This window comes from Branchiostoma floridae, chromosome 5 (genome assembly GCF_000003815.2).
Source record: "Branchiostoma floridae strain S238N-H82 chromosome 5, Bfl_VNyyK, whole genome shotgun sequence".
Taxonomy (NCBI): Eukaryota; Metazoa; Chordata; class Leptocardii; order Amphioxiformes; family Branchiostomatidae; genus Branchiostoma; species Branchiostoma floridae.
In genome coordinates, this window is record NC_049983.1 from 13584240 (window position 1) to 13601470 (window position 17231).

General features: G+C 40.6%; 1 protein-coding gene across 1 annotated transcript in view; it reads right to left on the reverse strand.

Annotated features, from left to right (window-relative positions):
* LOC118416203 (dynein heavy chain 3, axonemal-like) overlaps positions 1-17231 on the reverse strand; it is a gene marked incomplete in the record, with an annotated part of 48280 nt that overhangs the window by 12336 nt on the left and 18713 nt on the right. Inside the window, 37 exon segments of the mRNA XM_035821284.1 lie at positions 130-321; positions 709-753; positions 977-1072; positions 1239-1429; positions 1667-1805; positions 1944-2117; positions 2490-2753; positions 3039-3258; positions 3625-3774; positions 4242-4480; positions 4947-4973; positions 5453-5461; positions 5888-6035; positions 6237-6296; positions 6407-6601; positions 7056-7189; positions 7495-7609; positions 7857-8088; positions 8525-8612; positions 8859-8990; positions 9241-9405; positions 9834-9977; positions 10140-10277; positions 10612-10782; positions 11021-11140; positions 11380-11488; positions 11742-11864; positions 12067-12142; positions 12345-12486; positions 12667-12819; positions 14263-14491; positions 14830-14988; positions 15274-15413; positions 15565-15765; positions 15882-16010; positions 16426-16614; positions 16811-17005. Of these exon segments, the coding sequence (XP_035677177.1) occupies positions 130-321; positions 709-753; positions 977-1072; positions 1239-1429; positions 1667-1805; positions 1944-2117; positions 2490-2753; positions 3039-3258; positions 3625-3774; positions 4242-4480; positions 4947-4973; positions 5453-5461; positions 5888-6035; positions 6237-6296; positions 6407-6601; positions 7056-7189; positions 7495-7609; positions 7857-8088; positions 8525-8612; positions 8859-8990; positions 9241-9405; positions 9834-9977; positions 10140-10277; positions 10612-10782; positions 11021-11140; positions 11380-11488; positions 11742-11864; positions 12067-12142; positions 12345-12486; positions 12667-12819; positions 14263-14491; positions 14830-14988; positions 15274-15413; positions 15565-15765; positions 15882-16010; positions 16426-16614; positions 16811-17005 (5433 nt within the window).

Genomic DNA, 17231 nt, shown 5'->3' on the forward strand with positions numbered 1-17231 from the left:
TGCAAAACTGAACATATAAAAAAAACTGCCATCCATACACTATTTGAATTTCTAAACATTGTTAATGGCTCACTCTTTCGCCAAAAATAACTGGACATTTCCGGTAAAGTTTCTTAAGAATCTACTGACCTTAAACCAGTCAATAGTACAGCAGTTGATGAGGGAGGGGAACATCCGCAGGCGGTTCCTGAAGGCGTCACCGATGGGGCTGAAGGCCAGCACCACGTGGAGGTGGCGCCGCACACGCTCGATGAACTTGTTGTACATGTTGAGTGGGGTGGTCTCAATCTGCTGCTGCTCCGTCTGTACCAACTGCTGCATCTGCATATGGGGAAAGAAAAGATTCAAAAGAATTGTAAGAACAAGACTGGTAAGAATAAATCAATGCCTTAAGTCTTTTGTTTTTGAGAAAAAGGAAAAATCATATTGGATATCTTTACAAAGGTTCTTGGTTTATCTAACACCAGCAGTCCAACAATGTCCTTCAGGATAAACCGTTATTATGGGGGGGGGGTCCTTGTGTCATCAAATAGTAAAATATCACACAAGACACCAACTGTAGGAGGAGGGATGTTAAGATTAGCCTTGAATTATAACCTGCACAACACAGCAAATACCCAATACACCAGCCCAATCCTTGGGGTTAAGAGCCCTATAGACAGCCATTTGAAATCATGCACCAATCACACGATCACATCAATATTGTACCATAGTGGTAAACTGGGATTTTTCCTGCTTCTCTTCTTCCCTGAGCTGTGAGAAAGGAAGGGGTTAATAAACTGGTGCACTTGATAACCACAAAGAACCATTACAGTACTTAAGCATTCATTAAGAAACAATGACTTTAGACAATGACACTATCGAAAAAAATATAAAGCCATGCATTACAATTAGATTTTGTCATTATTATATAGATAGAACAAAAACTAACTGCAACAAAAAGTAGCTGAGATTTTGTTAAACTTAGCAACTGTACCTTCTCTATGATTTCTAGCCTCTCTTCATTCTCATACAGGTTGGGGATGTCTGCTGTGTTCAGGATCATGTTCACATCCTCCAAGAAGGACTCATCCTATACAAGATAATATATATTTAACGGTTAACATGTCAATGTTGTAATGTGACATTTAAACATCCCAGGGCCTTAACAAGTAAAGAAACCAAAGTCAAAAGCACTCATCATTAATTTTTTTCTGACAATAAAGGTTTACAGTTAATTTGTAGACAGAAGACTGTACCTTTATTTGATGGTCAGCAAACAGGAAGACAGAGTGGACTCCCTCCTCTCCTGCTCTTCTCATCATCTTCTTCAGGTCTTCCTTCCAGTCATGGGCTGTGTAGGTCTTACTGACGTTCACCTGGTACAGCTCATAGTCTGCCATGAAGGCAGCCAGGCGGGTCAGGCTCTGACGACCACTGCCTCCAATTCCTGATAGATCAAATGGTACATACAAAATGTATGTCAGGGGAGGATCTTCAAAACCTACTTTGTGACTTTATTTGAAATTGGGTGGCAACATATGCTTTGAAACACCTATACATGTAACACCTTCATATAACTAATATTCAGTTCTTATCTTTTGAAATTGTTCAATCAATGTAACTTATATCTCCTCTATTACACTGTTCAATTCAAAACTCTACCCACCAGTACTTCTGGACTTACCAACAAGTAGTGCATGGCCATTCGGTTGTTTTAGAACCCTGCTGATCCGTGAGATGTGCTCAATGGCAAACTTGAACATGACCAGGTCCATGGGGGCCTTACTCATGGTGTTGTAGTCTTCCAGGAACTTCTCCATAGTCTGGGTAACAACACAGTAACATCAACTTCATTACATTATGTATATAACATGGAAAGTATCAATGATGAATTCAAATATTTCTGACTGGAAAACACTAAATTTGTGTCCATCAATAAATTCTTCTCTTCATCTCCTCACCATTCTCAGGTCCTCCATGTTCATGATTTCATCATATCTCTTCCCCTCCTCCCTTGGTGTCATGAAGTCCCCAAAGAACAGACTCCTGATGTCATCATCCTGCACTTCCTTAGACACAGACAGGTGACCAAACACCTGGTTTACTTTCTCCTTAAACTGGGTCTGCACCACGTTCTGACGAATGATAAACAGATTATAAGTTTAGATTTGCAGTCCCATCAGAGATATTTCAGGGAAGTTCTCTACAATCATAATGCACACTCTTGTGACAACAAAATAAAATGTGTTTTAGCAAGATTTCTTATACACTGTAAGGTGACTCTTTATGATGAGACAGACACAAAGTTTAAGGTAGAAGTGATATAGAGTGCTTGTTGCATCCTTGATGAGTGTTGTTTTCTCCTTCATCAAATTGGTTTATGGTTGAACTATGTAGTGCATTTTATTGCTAACTTGATATTATCTGTGTCATGCTGGAACACAATTGCAGTGAGATGTACAGTTTGACCAATGTTCAAATAAAAGTACAAGTATAAGATGAATCACCTTAACGATGCCAAAGAAAGTTTTCCGATCCTCATCATCCACCAGTCGATCATAGAACACACGGTACACCTCATGGACCCAGAGCCTGATCAGCTTATACTCTGCCTCCTTCCCCCCACACATGGTCTCTGCGCTGAGCAGCAGCACACCCTGCACCACGCGGGAGAAGTCCCGCAGGTTGAACAGGTAGTGGGACTTGGACGGGGTGGGCAGGAAGTTGGCTACTGCCTGGGAGAAGACTTCGGTGGTGGCCCATGTCATGATCTGGTGGGGAATGAAATAAGTTGTTTTGAGTCATTCATTCTATATCTAATTATTAAATGTATAGTGAAACAAATGTCTTTATAAGGTATAAATTCTGCAATTCCTTTGTTACTGGCTGAAGATTGGACAGAAGGGCTTTTAGCTGATTCTCCAAGGCCAAATATCAGAGGTCAAGACTCTGACCTTTAAATACAAGAAAATGTAGTGAAATGAAGTTAGAGTTTTTTAGATTTCCAATGGACGTCTAATGAACTTTGCTACGGACTGCTATGGACATACACTCACCCTAGAAAATCTCTTGAGGCCTGTTTCAAAGCCCCTGTTGAAGTGCCAGTCCAGGAGAGGTGCAAAGATGTTCTTCATGGTCTCCTGGTCAAAAGAGTCGATGGAGATGATGTTGAAGTGCCGTAGGTAACGTGAGGTCACCGTGTTGCGCCCCCCGCCTGGAGGACCCATGGCTGACAGCATGATCAGGTCCTTCAGCTGAACCTTACTTGTGTCTTTCCTATGGTGCAAAAGATGTTACAATATAAATGATTTATGGAATTCATAAATAATGCAGTAACCTTAGTTCACCTTATTCGTGGGGTAACCTATATCCATTGTGTTGCTAAATGGGGTATCCAGGGATATGAAGTCAATTGATGGTAGTTCAAATTGTACTATTTTCAACATATTGCAGTTTGGAACCATCATCTGTTGACGTGATATCCCTAAATACATTGTTATAAAGGTTATCCTATGGATAAAGGTGAACTGGTGTTATATGTATTTCAACTTTGATGACAGGAATCAAATAATGTACTGACTAGTCTAGGCTAGGATAAGTACATTTTAATCATTTGCCAAAATCATCTTTTCTATATCTTACCTGTCAAACCAGTACCCATGGTCCACATACTGCCTGAGGATCTCTATTGGTGGCTGGGCTCCATACTTCTCCTTGGCTGGCATGTTCAGGTCATCCACAAACACAACACACTTCCTGCCTGGTGGGGGCCCATACACACCTTTGCCTCTCCTAGATTCACACAAAAACAGAAAATCAGATTGAATCAGCTGTATTTTTGGTATTTAGCAAAAGGACTGACAGTTTCCAAATAACTCCAGTGCAGTGACTGATGTCACTGAATCACAACAGTCAATCTGGTGTGTTACGCCGAAGGGCGGTTATACCGGCTATATAGATACAGATACAGATACAGAATCTTTGATGATTAAATATTCTAAAATATTAAATTGAAGGAGTATTGTTGACTCTGATACACCTGATGTCATTCAACAGAGGGCTAGTTTCCTGGGCTACTTTCATTTTTTCTCCTTCAAACTCCAGAATATGAAGATAAAATACCACAATGAAGGCTAGAGTTCCAGGTAATCAATTCTCAATCAACTGGATGTGAATAAGATCTCTCATTCTGTAGAAAGCGTTGCGCATCCTGTCCAGCTTTTCATTTCACATGTTAGTTTATTGTTATGTTGCGTTACCTATCCAGTTTTGAGAAGATGATATCCTGAGTCTGGTTGGCAGATGTCTGTGCTGAGAAGTTGACAATGTTGATCATGTAGCGGTCCTTACTCAGACCCATCAGGAAGCTGTTGGTGATGGCAGACTTCCCTGTTCCTGTGGGACCCACGAAGAGGAGGGGGACCTCTCGTCCGACAAACCACGACAGGAAGAACCTTTGTCGCTCGGTTTCCACCGTTGGCACGATGATCTCACTTGCCTGTGAGAATTTTTACAGTGAGTAAATGCCAAACTGATGGGAATAGTTGACCAGGAAATTTATCATGTTGTCTTTACATTGAATATAATGATGCACCTTCACCTTCCCACCTTTTCAAATTAAAAAAGAAAAATAGCAATTAGAAGTGCACTAATATAATGTGTGTTTTGAAAATATAGAATATCTTATTAAGGAAGAAGATATATAGGGCTAATATAAAGTATACCGACCAACACCTTCACCATACAATGGACTAGTCAAGACTGCAACAGAACGTTCAAATACAAATGCCATTAAAAAATCTTCAGAATTTTAAACTTGTTTAGTCTCATTTCATGTCTCTTAATTCCACTCATCAATAGCTGAAAGACAATCTGATGTAAAATTTCAGTAATTTCTACACGATCTTTCTGGCAGTCTTAACATGGCCATACATTTTACATTACCATTGAGGCTACATTCTTACCATGATTCGAACTGACAAATCATCCAGCTGGGGTGAGTGGGGAGGGTTTAAAGTGGTGGGGAAAAACAGCAGCGCAAACCATGCAAGTGGCACACAGCATATGTAGGGGGTAAGAACATACATACATAGTGAAGAAATCTGCAGAAATCAAGCAAAATTACTACTCCTATTGCAAGTAGCTCAGATTTACAATTCTGCTCAATTTAAGAAAGGTAGCATCAAGTCATCAGAAAGACCTGTGAATTGACTTAAATGCAAGTTTAGAATTTGTTGGAATTTGCGAAAAATTTATATATGTATTACATGCACACATGGACAGGGATTTTTCAGGCTTGCATTCCACATTCTATACATGCACATGCAGATATGCGTGACGCTTGCAAAATTGGTATGTCATGCATTACCAGCATAATACCACGTCCTTCAAACATTAGGTTTCATGCTCAGAACATGATGCTGCATGCATTTTTCATGCAAAGGCTCAATGGTTTTGAGGTAGTAGTTACCTTTGTGGTCTACTCCCAGCATTATGTGAGGCATAACATAAAATAAAAATTGACAGTTAGCATCAATTCACAAACTGTCTGATTTCAAAGTATAATCATACACATTTCCAATACAACAGGGTTGTTGGAAAAACCTGTCCAGTCCAGACAGCTGGAAAAGCCAGGGGGAACAACTACAGGCAGAAAAGCTCAGACAGCCTTTTCCATTCCCTAGCCAGACTATTGCCTGAACTAGACAGGTTTTTCTGTCAACCCTAATCAAACATTGTAGCTGGTGTGTATTGTAAGATAGTATGTGAGACTTTTTTCAATCATGCATTACACGCCTTATCATATTCTATAGTATGCATGCTCTTGAGTTGTTTTAAAGTTTATGGTAAAAATGACATACAGCAAAAAATGTCTAGGGGACAAAAGGAGACAGTGTTGCTGTACCTGTGCTTTCTCTGCAATGTCTACTGGTTGTACCAGGCTCTGCCATTTGAACCAGGATCCAAAGTTGTTCTTCCTCATGTACACAAAGTCGTACACACTGTCCTTCTTGGGCATGAACAGGCTGCGGGCAACCTTCAGGTCTTTGGGTCTAGATATCATAAAAAGGAAACATTTTGTCATTGTCATTTAATTGATATGGCTTCATATATATAAATCCCCATATAGTGAATGCAATTTTACTATATTATTGCTAAGGTATGTTTTTCTAGCCAAAATTTATTATAGTTGGCTGGAATAAACTTACTTTAGCTTGAGAAAAGAAATTTATTTATCAAGTTGCTGGACCCACCTTGGATTTTTGCCTTTTCCTGTCTCAGAGTCACAAAGGCTTCTGAAAAACTCTCCAAACCTAGAAAGGCAAAGAAGAATAGTGATTGGAATGCAAAGACTTTCAAACTTGCAAGTACAATAATTCCAGTCTACAATATTGGGAAGACAGGAATTATCTGTGTGACTTACAGTTCTCGAGACGGAGCATCCACAGCCCCTCCCACCGACCAGACCAGGGCAAACAGGAAGTGACAGATGATCATGTTGGTGCGCTCCTCCTGTATTTTGGCCTCAGATACTGACTGTTTGGTAGGTTCAGTACTTTCTGTCATGTTGTCATCATTCCACTCATCATCATCATCATTATCTTCACTTACAAGTTGCCTGCAAGGAAAATACAAATGTACCCGGAGATATAAAGGTTGTCTCTCTGAAATACTTGCTGATATTCCTTGGATTTTAGAAATTCTATAGGATAAGATGTACCAGGGATCAAGAATCCTACAGAGGGACTGTATGCTTTATGTATGCATTTCCGAGGAAAATAAAAAATCTGATGTCCAAAACTGCAGAAAATGAAAACTATTCATCCAAATTACCAGGTGGAAAACAGAGTTTTTTTTCAGCTCCTACACTAAAAGTAGAATGTGTCTAAAATCACCTGCAAATATTTTGAATGGATACACCTGCATTTAGATATATTAAATTTCACTTAATTCAGATTAATCCACTGTTTACTGTTTTCAATAGATTGCATCTTTTCATATCATGTTTGGACTGAAACCAGAAAACTGACAATGATCCCATAGCGTTTATTTCAACAGCAGTTTGTTCTTACTTGAGATCATCTAGTAGGATGGAGTAGAGCTGAAGCATGGACATGGTCATGTGCATGGGGGAGATCCTGACCAGCTGGTGACAGGACTTCTGCACAAAATGCAGACAGGGGGGCAGCAGCCATTCAAACATCAACTGGGGAGGAAGAAAAAGAAGATATTGTTATTGGATCCGGTGTAACCCTCAGGAACAAGTACTTACAACTGTATACGATATGTTTCAAAAAGTATGGTTTGGATGGAAGAGCTCACTGGGAACTGCATCTAGCACATCATAACTCAAACCGAAAATAATCTTTAGCTTATCTGATGAAAATAATCTTTAAAAAAAAACAGCTACTAAAAAAATGTACAGGTACATTTAGCAATCGAAAAGTTACTGGGATACAGACTTTCAAGTTCCTAAAAGTCATCAGCCACAAAAGGGGGGGGATGTCTCACCTCCACAGTCTTGGCCTGTACCTTGGTCAGGCTCTCAGGCAGCTTCAGCTGGAGCCATGAGGTCACCAGGGGTCTCCAACCCAGCTGGGATGGCTCCATGTAGATCATACCACATCTGTGGGGATACAGATACACAGCTCTGTCATTCTTCAAACAATGTCCACATATTTTAGTAATTTTTAGTTGTTTGATCTGAAATATTGTACCGCACGGGTAAACATTTAAATGCCAGTCCGTTTCTCCTCAGCCCTACATGATACCTATCATGTCGAGTTTCAAAAACTACTCAATGTTGCTATTTTCCTTTCCTAGACTGGGAACACAGATGCTACACTTCACACAAGGTCCTGACACAGCCTTACCTGCTGACTGTGGCTGGGGAAGCCTGCTCCAGGTCTTTTGGTTCAAAGATCATGTTTTGCTTTGAGCTCATCTGGATGATCTCTCCAGACATCAGGCATAGCTTTTTGTTGTCATCTAGGACTGTGTTCATGTTCTCTATCCAGACAGCATCTACTGGTCCATCAAAGATGATCCACTTCCTGTAGTCTGTCACACTGGTGGCATGGTCTCTGAACACATTAGCTAGCACCCCTGCAATGGCAGATTCATTGGTTAATCACATTTGTATTTAAAGAGGTGCAAGGTTCCAAAACTGCTTACAATTATGAATGGATACATAGAAAAGCATATTTTTTGATTGGCAAAATTGTACATTTAATATTTCAAATCAGACATGTCTGTTTATCAAGTTTTAATAGAAAAGTTTGCTTTTACAGTATTGACAAGAAAAAACATTATAAATGGGTTACTGAGTTCATGACTGCAAACAATGTCATTTCAGCACCAAGGACAGGTCCACTACTGCACAAGTTCAGATACCAACAGATATACATCTGGACATGCTATGCATGAGGAGATCACCATGATATCAATAGAAATGGGTACAGACTTTTCATTTTTCTAGGTTTTCTAAGGATCAATATCAATAACAGGATCATCATATGAAACAATAGTTTGGTTCACGTACCATCTGACCACTCATGTGATACAGGGTCGAACTGTCCATACAGCTGGCCCATGGTGACAGCTTTGGGGTTCATTATGCAATATTCAACCTGAAAAAAGACAGAACGTTATCAGCCATGTTATCATATTTTACAAGTATCACAAAATAGCCATTAACTTGAAATTAAAAATTCTTTTGTTTTCTTTTCTGTATCATAGCTTCTGTATCATAGATGAGCCCATCAGCGTTGAACAGATCGTCCGTTAGGACGAAAAGGACTATGATGATGATGATCATAGCTATATAAATGGTATCTTCTTAACGTGCCTTACAGTAACTTCTATCCTGTGCTTACCCTGTTCTCCTCATACCCCTCCTTCTCCAGGTCTGCCAGAGCTCCAGCAAGGACCTTGAAGGCACTTGTTTTGCCACCAAGGGGGTCTCCAACAATCATCAACCCATGTCTTACCAGGATCATCTCATAGATCTGAAGTAAGACAAAACAAGATATTTCACCCATGATGGAGCTATCATTGTCAATCAAATTGATAGAATCTCAACAATAGCAGTTTCTCCATACTTTGTGCCTTGTACAATTGTTGTGCAATAAAAGTTATTATCTCAACATGAAATATCTTTTAACAAATAAAAAGGGCAATCAAAACAAGACAAGAGGCCTGACCATTTCATTCCTCTCTGGTATCCCTATTTCTCTACCTTAATCAAAGCATCCATACCTGAACAATCTTCTCTATGAACCAGGGCACTGGCTGCAGCCCCCTGCTGCGGATGTTGCTGATCAGACCAGTCTCCAGGCTGCCCAAGTCTCGCTTCGGCATGACCACCCCTGGGAACAGGTCGGAGATGATCCCCTCAAACAGGGGGATGTCATGGGACAGGAACTGGCAGGAAAGAGAAAAAAGGGATTATTGTTGGTGACTCAATCAATACTGCAACACTATGCTTTTGTTTTAATGAAGACCACCTGAGTTCATTGCTGCAAACAAGGCCCTTTCAGCACCAAGGACAGGTCCACTACTGTACAAGGTCAAATACCTACAGATATACATCTGGACAAGATAAGCATGAGGAAATCTCCATGATATCAACATGGGTACAAACTTTCCATTTTTATCATTTAAATTGTTTTCTAAGTTTTATAAGAATAGATATCCACACTTAATCACTGCCTGTCTGTAAAGCTGGACAGGTGCGTTATGCAGAAGGGCAGTTATATCGGCTACACGTACATACTTCTCTTGTAGCATCTAACATCAACAATAGACTTCAACAAGAATACAGGGCTTAGAACATCTATCTGTTTACTGACCTTTGGAAGGTTAACCTCGTTGATTGACCTAAGCACCAGCACATTCTCTGGTTGGTCGGGATGGCGCAGTTTGAGGTTACCAGCTGCTGTCAGCACCGCCTTCACTGCTCGCATCCCGTAGTCATAGTGATGCTGAGAGGACAACTGTACGGATACAATAACAGAAAATCAGCTTCTCATATTTTTTTATCAATTCCTTGTTGTACATTACAATCATGAAGCATGTTAGAACATTAAATATCATGGTGTGTGTTGTTCTTGAAAATCATACATGTGATACCGGTATGTGACAGACACATGTCTCACCTGTTCTGAACAGAGCCTGTACGTTGCTACAATCTTGTGTGCCAGACTGGGGGCATCCACAAACCCCATGGAGTACAGGGAGATCTCACTGATCAGGGCATAGTCTGGAACCATCATAGCCACAGTGCGGAACAAAACCTGGGAAAGCACACAAAGGTATGATACATGTGAAAGCAGAAATTTCAGTGATTCTGCATTAGTATGTTTAGATCTTATGTCAAAACAAAGCATGAAGAGCATTTGTCTAATACATTGTATCTAATACTTGCTGGGCAACATTACTGACAAACTGTTCATCATGCTAGTGTTTAGATGTACCAAATATTGTTTACGATTAAGGAATAACCTTCTCCCTATGATATGTGGCTTATTACAGAATGGCAGACAAGCTTTTTAAAGATTGGATAGTGAATATGCAAGCATTGAATAAAATGTTGACACATTTCCAATTGTTTCTTGTCACTGAACTGACCTTGAGGTTATCTGGTAGTTCTGCCCTGCCGGCGTACCCAGGGTTCATAGTGATGAAGATGGTACAGGAGGGGTCCAGCGACAGCTCTGTCCCCTCAAACACAAACACCTTCAGGTGTTCACTCACTGCTCGCTGGATGGTCTGGATTTGCTGGGCCACTACAGAAAGTACCTGCAAGGGTGGTCAAATCAAGTGGGATTAGAGAAGGCTCTCTTATTCTGAAGAATACTTGACAGTATATGTGCATCTTGCAAGTGCTTTAAGTTCAAGTCAATTTCTTTGTATTGAAATGATGGCCAACATTAACATGAAACAGCGTGCTTGGGATCAAGTTGCACTGTGATGAAAATATTACAGATAATGTTGTAACAAACATTGTGTTCGTGTTAGAGAATAGAAAGTCATGTACCTCCAGCTCTATGCGGTTGAACTCATCAAAGCAAGCCCATGCTCCAGACTGAGCCAGTCCCTTGAACATCTTCCCCATGGCCTTGTAGTCCAGCCCATCCGAGCAGTTGAACACCACACACTGTGCACAAAGTAAACAAGTTGGTGATTTTTTTTAGCACAAGATTCATGGAAGCTTAATATCCTTTTGTACATTCACTGCTGAAAATGAAATCAAAACTACATAAAATTAGGACATAAATTTTCTTTGTTAGCCACCCTGACTTATAAGTACTTCTCATAAGGGACATACATATCATTACCATTGATTTGAGTCTCTCTGGCTTTTCTTTTTAAACTATAAAGATGTGAATGACTGACCTGTTTAGCCACAGCCTTGGCCAGGTCCTTACATGTCTCAGTCTTGCCTGTACCAGCAGGACCTTCCGGAGCTCCACCAAGGTTCAACAGCAGGGCACCCATCAGGGTTCTGTTGGGAGAAACAATTGTTAAACTAGATGCATCATTGTGTCTGTAATATTCCAGAAGGTTGCTCTGGTAACTAATGAAGGCCTTGCATCTATCAGATAAGGTATGAAAAGTGGACAAAGTACAGTGATATAGAGTGAAACATTGGATAACGGATATTTGTAACTCATTTTAACTGATTGTCTACAATGTAAAGACTATATAAACCTAGGCAGAAGGAAATACCTTTTACTACAAGACAATGTGCACCTCACCTGTAGCACCTGTCTGTGAGTGGTGTGATAACCAAACGAGTTGTGTTCCCTAAGTACTCGTAGGCATACGGCACAGTAGTGGTGATCATCCGCACCTGCACCAGCTTCGACTCCCAGTAGTATCTGTTTATAGAAATCAAACAATGACAAAGGTGCATTACTTCTACACATTAATGTTTATATTCTCTGTAAACATAAAAGACCTTCTGTCAAACCCCATGACCAATACAAAATTGGTAGCCAAATTGCTACTTCAGTGTGCTAAGGGTTAAGCAGTCTGTGTGGTTCTGTGATATCAAAGATTTGATGTAGGAAGTGTTCTTACCTCAGCTGGCTGATCCACTGAAAGTCATTGGAGCTGGTAACTCCCTGATCACACAGACTGGTCACTACATCTCGTGCTGAAAATGGAAAGAGGAAAGAGTTTTAATCCTAAATGCAGAATATTGTCGATATTCAATAATTACTGGTATTATGGTAGTCTGCTCTGGAATCAATAAATGTGACCATAGCTTTCAAGTTTAATTTCTATGACGACTTTAGATGAAAATCTCTGTAGAAGAGTTAAGTTAGACTTTGTAAGAGAAAGAAGACTCTACTCACCATGGACATCGATAGTGATGAGTGCCCCCAGTGTGATCCTGCTCATTTTTGTCAGCTCTCCACGTACCAACTTCACAATGTCCTCAATCTGTTTATCACAGGTCTCCTTGTACTGCTTCACACCACTCTGTTTTCCTATGGCCTGGAGTATAAAATGTATATTAAATGTTAATTGAAGGTGTTGAAAAAATTGGTATTTTGTTTGTGAGGAAAGCAATATAGTTGCAGTTGGAACTTTGCAATATCTAAAAAGAAATGTTAATTGAAAACTCTCAAAAAGACACTCTTTAATTGTTTCTTCCTTCCAATAGAGTGCACTGACCTCTGTGACCTCACTTGTCCAGAAAATCTGGCCCGTGGCCAACACCACCTGTCCTGGCCACTGCAGTACCCACTCCTCCCGCCGGGTGGTGGGGTAGGCCTGGATGGATTTCTCCATGACCTCACGTAGGCTCAGCTTCATCACCTCCTCCACCTGTTACCAAACAGCACCACAAAGTTGACTCCAGGTATATATTAACATAATTCATTGCATAACAAGTCTTGTACTTTGACCAGCAAATTGTATATTCTGAATCAGTACTTTCTATCCTGAACACTGGTTTTACTTGATATGCCTGACAGTCATAGTAAGTACAGTGTGCAAGCAACAGTTGTCTAGCAGCTACAATATACCTTGATACTCGGCCCACACTCACAATGGTTTATTGTTTATACAGTAAAAAGTATGTGATAAGTTGTGTCATCATGATAACAGTTACACGTATATTTTGATATTGTCACAATTTGGCAAAAACAAAGGTCATGATAACAGCATTCTTGCCCTTCCAGATATCCTTAGCTGCTAAATCACTACTCTTACATTACCCATTAAACTACTTAACAGAATATAGGCTGAAAGTATTAAAGATTGTAACATCTACATCTTATTATGCATCTTCTGTTTGAAAGCAAATATTTCATTCATACTCTAACTTGAATCCTATCAGATGTTTAAGCTCATAGATAAGGCATGAATGTGTTAAATGTCATCAGGAAATGTTATTGTTCTACATGCTATCAAAACTTGAGCTTAGTGGTAGTTCTGGTCAGTTAGTAAAGAAACACTAAGTGTGAAAATGTTACAACACCCACACACTGACAACATGGTTGTTAACAGGGACAACAGATGATGATGATTACCTTCACAGAAAGTTATATTTTCTGGTTAACAGGCTTCCAAAGTCTGCAACAACCCAGTTGTTACAGGGACCATCGTAAGCAGCATCAGCAGTTACTGTGAAATCCTTACCAACCACCGTTCAACTTGTGAGTATCCACCGATGAATCAACAGTCCCCACATGCAGCGGTTGCAGTTAGTTGTTACACAAGCTGTCAGGAAAACCATGAAACCTCTGGCTGCAGCAGTTCATGCAGTGAGTCTGTTAGTAGCGGTGAGTTTCCACACACGTCTTCTTTGACTTCCACCAATGTGAACATGTGCGATAACATTCACATAGGATGAAAGCCATAGAACACGAGGTAGACACACAGACACACTGACGACCCCTGACCTCTGAACCTCGACAGTTGGTTTCCACAAAGTCTCTCAGCAATACAGAATGAAGAGTTCCATTCAATGCTAATCTATCTATCTAAGTCCTACACTGGAGCCACAAGTCTTACTCTTGTCCAATAACCCCCATCAGTGTGAACTGTGCTCAGACATTCACAAAGGATGAAAGCCATTGGACACGGGCAGAATAGTAAATGTGTATCAGCTATGCTCTCTACGTTTTACTGTACAGAAACTTGCACTCTAATGACAATCTAATTAGTCTTTCTATGACTGATTCTATGCTTTATTCTAAAGTTTAAGAAGCCAGACCAACTAGGACTAAGTGCAGTTGAGTGTCACTCCGATGATGTAAGTTTTACCTGGAAGAGCCATTTCTCCACCAGTCCCTTGGCATCTGCAGGGATGATCTGCCTACACAAGGTCACCTGCTCCTTCTCTGCAGACTCCATGGCTGTTATGACCTTGTCAGGGGTGAAGGTCAGCTGGGCAATGCCTTCAAAACATTTCTTCAGGTGAGGCTGCACTCGAAGGGGGTCTTTAGTCTCCGAGAGAATCTCAAGGAGTTCATCATTTGAAAGGAAGAAAAACCTGATGAAGAAAAAGGAAAGATTCTTTGCAACTTTCCAATGCAGTATAATTCTAACATAATTATTGTTTTTGCCTTCTTGTGACTGTACTTTTCCATTATTAAGATATATAGCATTCGTATATGGCCAATTGACCATAGATTCACAAGACCAAACAGCATTGTGATTAATATAGAAGTTATGATGGTTACCATGCATAGAATAGATATCAACCAAACATTCAATCTGGTACAGTCAATGAAGCCCCCCCAAAAGTCTACAATTTTGCTCAACAGACAGCCAGACTCTTGACTTGCAAAATGGTCTTATGTAAGATTAGCAACTTTACTATATAACTACCTAGGAAAGAAAAGCCTCTTCTTCTCCAGGTACTCATTGAGCCCCCTGTGTACCTCCTCCAACAGGGACTCTGCCTCATGCAGCTTCTCCAGCATCTCAGGCTGGGACGTCACCACCAGAGCATTGGTGTCCTTCACTGACTCCAGCATGATGCCTGTCCTGTAATACAGCAAGGAGAAGGGAATTCAATAATGGCCAAGATTTGTGACAGAAAGTCTTCCTGTTTTATCGTTAATCATAGACAAGTGGATGAAGCTACCTAAAGTGTCTCTACAATTTTATGGATTTCAAAAACAAAACAAAACATGAAATCACTTACAGCTATCAAGAGGCTTGTGCATTATCAGTCAACCTTAAAATTTGGAGCTGCTAACATACAGCACGTATGTGGACTCTAACTATGCAGGCGTCAACTTCAACAGTATTATTGGAGAGTTTTTGTACCAGTGCTTGTCCACAGTTTCAAACATCTTGCCCTCCCGGGGGATCTGACTGCGGATGTCCTCTGAGCCAAAGATGGGTTCCAGATACAGCCAGCTGGCCTGGACATGGAGCCAGGACTCTAGGATGGCTCTCATGCGATGCTGAGAACAAAGGGTATCAATACTTCAGAGAGAGAACAAAAATATAAGCTTATACAATATGTACAACTTAACTAAACTATTTGGAAATTTCGAATGCTGATCAATGACTATCAGATACACATGAAAAAGACAAAAGACAGTAAGGACTTACCAGTCTGTTTTCCCATTCCTTTATCTGTGTTTCAAAGGGAGCAATGAAGGGAGACCCTCTCATGGTGGCAGTCTTGACAATGTGGTCGTCCAGCAGAACCTGTACATCGTCCAGTGCAGCCAGGATAGGGATACCTGTGTCCTTGTACTGCACAAAGCTGAAGTGGACATTCCCCCAGTCCTTCTTCATTTTTACCAAAGCCTACAAGACATTGAGAGACATTTTGTAAAAAACTGATCAAAGCATTGAGTAATAAGATTAGTTCCTGCTTGACTTAAAGCATAATGTTTACTTCTGAATTTAACCCTTGACTGTACCTTCTCCAGAGCATACTCCTTGGCAGCTTGTGAGCTGATCTCTGCCAGCTCCTCTACATACTTCTCCAGGCCCATCTGTAGCACCTCAGACAGGGGCGTTTCCTGCTCAGGGGCGATGTTAAACCCAACCTGGAGGCAAAGGATAAAAAGTTGCATTCAGGCGTGATATTAGGCAAAAATCATATTTATTTCTTCTCATTTTGTTAAATATGCTTGTCATAATATGTTTGTCATCTATAGTCAAAATATGACCAGGTTATGGAAATTTTCACTATTCTCAAACTGCTTCAAGGCAAAGCAGTACTAGTACTAGTAGTAAACCTGCTTGGAAATGTCTACTGAAACAGCATATCCATCACTATGGTCAGATCCTGTAGATTACAATTTGATGATACTGTGTGCAAAGTAATTCATTTCTCCAACATGGCAAGCTATGCCTTAGTGGCTTTTCCATTGCTGTTTGCTCATGTTATAGCAGCCTGCCATTCAGCACCAAGGACAGACCTATCACAATCAGATGTCGCATGAGAGAAATTGCACTAACCCTGTCAGACATCATGTCCCAGTGCCTGTCTTTGATACCCGGGGTGCACAAGGCCCTGATGAGTGGCATGTTGATCTTGAACTTCTCCAGTTTGGCCTTGATGGTGGCAGCTGCCCTCAGGGGGCCCATGTAGTCAGGGTGGGAGAAGATCTTGGTCAGCTTGTAGCTGGTACGCCATAGGTTTTGAACCTGTGTAAAGGAAAGAACAAAACAGGTGTGAACAAGCTGTTTGTCACTTGAGACATATCAACTCCCACTTGAAATGACTGAGTATCAAGCAGTCCAGGATTCAACAAAATGTTCCTCTTTAAGAATCACATTAAGAGCAAAAAAAAAACCTACACCAAAACTTTTTGTGAATGAGTTTTAGAAAAAAAGACGGTACCTCCTCGTCCACCTCCTCAGCATTGACCTGCAGCAGGGGACCGTTCATCCACTTGTCGTGCTCGGAGTGGAAGGTGACGGCAGCTTGCCACAGCCGGTCGAACGGCTCCTTGGCCTTCATGATCTCCTGGATCTGTGTGTAGGCTGTGACAGCCCCTGTCTCCAGCAGGATTTCCTCCATGTTGATCTCATTTTTCTTCAAGGTAAAAGAATAATGGATTAGATGGAGGTCAAGATATAGTGAGGGATACATCGATCTATTTGGATCTATGTGGATGGGGTGACGGTCTCATCTATTGGAGAATCTTCTGGTTTTTCTGTCTTTTTTCCTGCAGTAATCAGTACCTTATTTATGGCTATTGTTGTTCTTCTTACATTTGTAAGTTAGGCCACACCAATTTAATTTCTTGGTTCACGGATTC